The sequence below is a fragment of the Oncorhynchus gorbuscha genome, linkage group LG17, assembly GCF_021184085.1.
Source record: "Oncorhynchus gorbuscha isolate QuinsamMale2020 ecotype Even-year linkage group LG17, OgorEven_v1.0, whole genome shotgun sequence".
In the NCBI taxonomy this organism is placed as follows: Eukaryota; Metazoa; Chordata; class Actinopteri; order Salmoniformes; family Salmonidae; genus Oncorhynchus; species Oncorhynchus gorbuscha.
The window spans coordinates 48390967-48395293 of NC_060189.1; the positions used below are offsets into that span (position 1 = coordinate 48390967).

At 43.6% G+C, this 4327-nt stretch overlaps 1 protein-coding gene across 1 annotated transcript; it reads right to left on the reverse strand.

Moving 5' to 3' along the window:
* Positions 1-310: 310 nt before the first annotated feature.
* LOC124002020 (E3 SUMO-protein ligase EGR2-like) lies at positions 311-4117 on the reverse strand. The gene is made up of 2 exons (XM_046309232.1): positions 3726-4117; positions 311-3471 (listed from the first exon to the last, which is right to left on the reverse strand). Exons 1-2 carry the CDS (start codon positions 3880-3882, stop codon positions 2159-2161), a joined length of 1470 nt encoding a protein of 489 aa, XP_046165188.1. The 5' UTR covers positions 3883-4117; the 3' UTR covers positions 311-2158.
* Positions 4118-4327: the final 210 nt, after the last annotated feature.

Sequence of the window (4327 nt, forward strand, 5' to 3'; positions counted from 1 at the left end):
AGACAGAGGAGAGGCTAACCATGGAGACATGCAGTATTTCTATGGGTCCATTCGAGGCTAACAACATACAACAGGCCATAGACCTCCATGGAAATAGGAAGTATTGTTAAGGTCCCTTTCTGATGAATGTCTGTTTTAGACTGAAACATCTGCAGCCGAGGTTATAACAAATAAATTATAATGGTGTCATCCCTCACCTAATGTGAGTATCTCATCGTTTGGTAGCTATAAACCTGTGATCTTCTTCCTGTCAGATGGAACAGAATCACAACAATGAGTAATTGGGTATTCACTTTAATGAGTTGGGAGTCCAAAGCCTTGTGAGTCAACATTACATAGAACTATGATGTCAAATGTTAGGATTCCACTATCGGCTGGTGCTAGGATGCCCCGTTAAGAACGTGTATTTTTAGGAACAGCCGCAATAGTCATCCATATGAGTGTGCCACTTACATAAAGGAAGTTGTCAGCATAGGGAGGAAGGACTGAGGAATTTCTATGCATGGACAAATGACTCATGCAATGTTTCCAGAAAACCACACATTTTATTCATAAACATTTGTCATAAAAATAACAACATCAATATTCAATTTATCGAAAGAATTTTCATATAAACTGTGTATATATACAAAATTCATTATATACCCAAGCAGTTAATATAACTTAAGGCGAGTTAAAAGTTTTTTTTTTTTTTACAGTACCCTGACTGATTGGTGACATTCTCGCCAAGCCATAACCATTGTCTTTTTTTGTTGCTAAAGTGAATAGCTTCCTCATCAGCAATGCCTTGTCAAGTCTTAAATCATCTCATCTGAAAAGTACATAAACTCGCAGCAATGTGTGCTACCTGATTACTCAACAGCAATGTTTTAGTGTTGTGCTGCTAGTCAATTCTGGCTTGACAGTACAATACAGTACATCGTACTGTACCAGAGCCATGTATAATGACTTACTAGTTTAACACTATAGTCCTCATCACGAACTGATTAGCAGTGGAATCAAATGAGATTTCGAGTCACTATTATACGAACAGTTAGGTCATCTTTTACTTGTCTTAGAAATATATTTGATATCAAATGACAATCTCTCTAAAACACTGTTTGCTACCAGCCCTCCAAAAGTACACGTAAAACATTGTGAGTTTGTTTAAAAAAGCCTTTTACACTTTAACAATTCAAGGTTAAACAGTGGTCTTTTGAAATATGTATATACACAGCTATAAAAATACAAAGTACAGTCATACAAATATATTTATTTTCCATTTATGGTATAACTTCCACGATTTAATAATTCAACCAGTTTTCTTTAAATACAACACAAAGACCAATCAATAGAATACTAACAGCAAAGCAAAATAAATTCTCAAAACCTTGGCACAAATGGACTGCTTTGTGACTAAAGCCAAGAACAATGTGTTACATTCATGTCATAAAACGAAGTCTCCTTCACACTTCCATTCGGTAAGTGGAGGACTAAGTTATTTGTTGGCTATATTTAATAATACCACATGAACATAAACATGCATTCGAAGAACCACTATCTGACTGGTTGCAGTGTGAGTGTTATAAAAGCCTCGAAAGCTAAAAATATACGACTTTCTAGTGGATAGAGGATATCTCAAATTAGGTATATAAGTGCAATATAGCCCAGCAATTTCGATGCAGTTCGTTGTCTTAATGGTATATTTCTTCGTCGAGGTTTGACGTTGGAGCTGTCCAGACGAAAGGGTGCTGAACTGGTGAAGACATTTGTTATGATGCCTTGGTGTTTGGTTTGAAATGATCAAATTGGTTGATTGTAACAGAGAAACACAATACGTGTCTGTTGAGCTGTCAACTCGGGAAGGTTTTACAATCAAGTCATGCATGTCTTGCATAGAGTCAGCAGCAGCAAGTAAACTAGGGTCGAAAGAGCAGACCCTTTTCACAATTCGCTCCCCGATATAGCACTATGCAAATCTAACTCGCAAAACATCCTTATTCTTAGACTCCCTATAGAGACGTTCACAGTCAAACCAATTTCACTCGATCAATATGTCACACCGCAAACGTTGATACGTCGACCTGTAATCAGCAATGAACTGTTAAGCGTTTTATCTTCGACGGAAAGATTGTAATGTTGTGTGGACAGAGCTACTCGTGTGCGTAATGGGGTCTCTTCAAATTCCCTCGGGAAGAGTAAATGGCCACGCACTGATCACTTGTGGCTTCAGCTCCATCTTTTCTTTCTGTTTCAGGTGCACGCGACCGTGCCGTTTCCTCTCGTCGCTCCGAGCGAACCTTTTGCCGCATACGTCGCAGGAGAACGGCTTCTCTCCCGTGTGAGTCCGGGTGTGGGTGGTGAGGTGGTCGCTACGGCTGAAACTGCGCAGACAGATGCGGCACTGAAAGGGTTTGTGTCCCGTGTGGATGCGGATGTGCCTGTTGAGTTCATCCGAACGGGAGAAGCGCCGGTCGCAGTTCTCCATGGGGCAGGTGAAGGGTTTCTCTTTGGCAGGCCCGGTAGAGGCGGCGGGGCTTTTCCTGACACGCGGTGCCTTTTGCGCGCGCGGCGTGTAACTTTGGGCAAAGGAGTCTGGCAACAAGGAGGAGTAAAGAATTGAGTCTATAGTACTGGGTAAAGCTGGTGAGGTCAGCTGGCAAGACGAATCGCACTGATTAGATAATGGCGGAAGTTCAATGTTGGGAAACATAGCTGGCTTGAGGAGGTTGTTGGTTGAGTGGTCCATGACTGGCACTGGGTAGTTGGGGTAAAGAGAACTGCAGAAACTCTGAGAGCAGGTGTCAGAATAGCACTGCTCCTGCTTGATTCCACCTTCAACTTTGAACTCCATCTCTGGGTTAGGACACATAGGTGAAAATGAGTCCAAAAGTTCCTTTACATCCACTTGTTGGTCAGACGGGAAGTCACTGGACATCGGGAACGTTTCTGATGTTTGGAAGCTCGTTTCCAAATAGGCGTCCGATTTATTGAACGTGCCCCATTCGTAACAGCTGCTATCGAATTCATTCTTGACCACCACTGGAAAAGACGCAGCTTCTGACTGTGGCTCGGTGGTGCTGTTCTGGTTTCGGACTTGAGCGGGGGAGCCGAAGCTCACGTGGGGAGAGGTTGAATCTTGAGCTTGGCCGCCGGACTGACCGTCGGGGTATCTGGGGCATGTCTGCCCCGGCGAGTACAGGGGCGGGGTGGCGCTGCAGGTGGAGGATTGCCTCTGGACGCCCGCGTCGCCGAAGCTGCTGCTGTCCATGGTGCTCAGTTGAACTTCGGAGATCGGTAACGTAGAAATACCGACAATTTCTGTGATCATGTTGAGCAATGTCTCAGTGCTGCACGGGCCCCCCTGAGTCGCCTCGACATAGAATCTGCCTGAGTAGGCGAGGGAGGAGGAGGTGCCTTTGGGCCCCTCACATGGATTAAAGGCGAAATCTGAGTTGGAGGCCTCAGTTTTCAGGGTTACAGGTGCTCCCTCTGAAAAATAAAGAGGGAAAGTTTGTCATTACAAAGGTTGATTGTATTCTGATAATTGCACATAAAGTAAAGTCGTTGGGTAATCAATAAGCATAAATGCATAACATGTACGCTGCAAATGGGCCAAATTAAATCCATGGGATGTTTTTAATAAATCACAATGTGCAACCACAAACAATCTTATTTAAACTGTCAATGCATGCATATTGATTTATCATATTATGCAATGCAGCAAGAGGCTACTGCGAATTTACCAGGGGTATATTGGGCAGGTGCTCCTCTCTCTGCGTCCGAAAACATCTCCTGGGTATCTTTCCGAGCACTATTTTCCACCCCCAGGGAAGAACCGTTACAATTCTCAAACTGTGGGTAGAAGGAATCTTTAGAGTTCAAATCCATGTTGTTCAGCATGATTGCGAGATTGATTTCAAGTCTGTCAATCCAGGTAAGTGTAGGTAGACCAAAAAAATAAAACAAAGCAGATGCAAATTATGCGTCCTTTTCCCTCTGGTGCACGGGGTCGTCGATTATCCCCGAAAATATGCAGGTAGTCGTTTGAGGAAAAATGTGTCAATAAATAATTCGAAATGTCCTTTTTGTCCAGATGACTGCGTGCTGTATCGCTTTGTAGCTTTTCGGCTATCTGTTGCTGTGGCTATGTTTCACACCAGTGGCTTCCCTCGCCTCTCCTTATATACACTCTGGCGGGTCGCTAGAGCCCTCCCCCCATTCATCGGCTCCAGTGAGAGGATTCCCTGCTGCGTGTAAACTTCATGCCCATACATGGACAGAGGATGTGACGGGCTTCCCCAAAAAAATGAGAGTTACGATTCTGACGTTGCAACAAGTCTCTTGG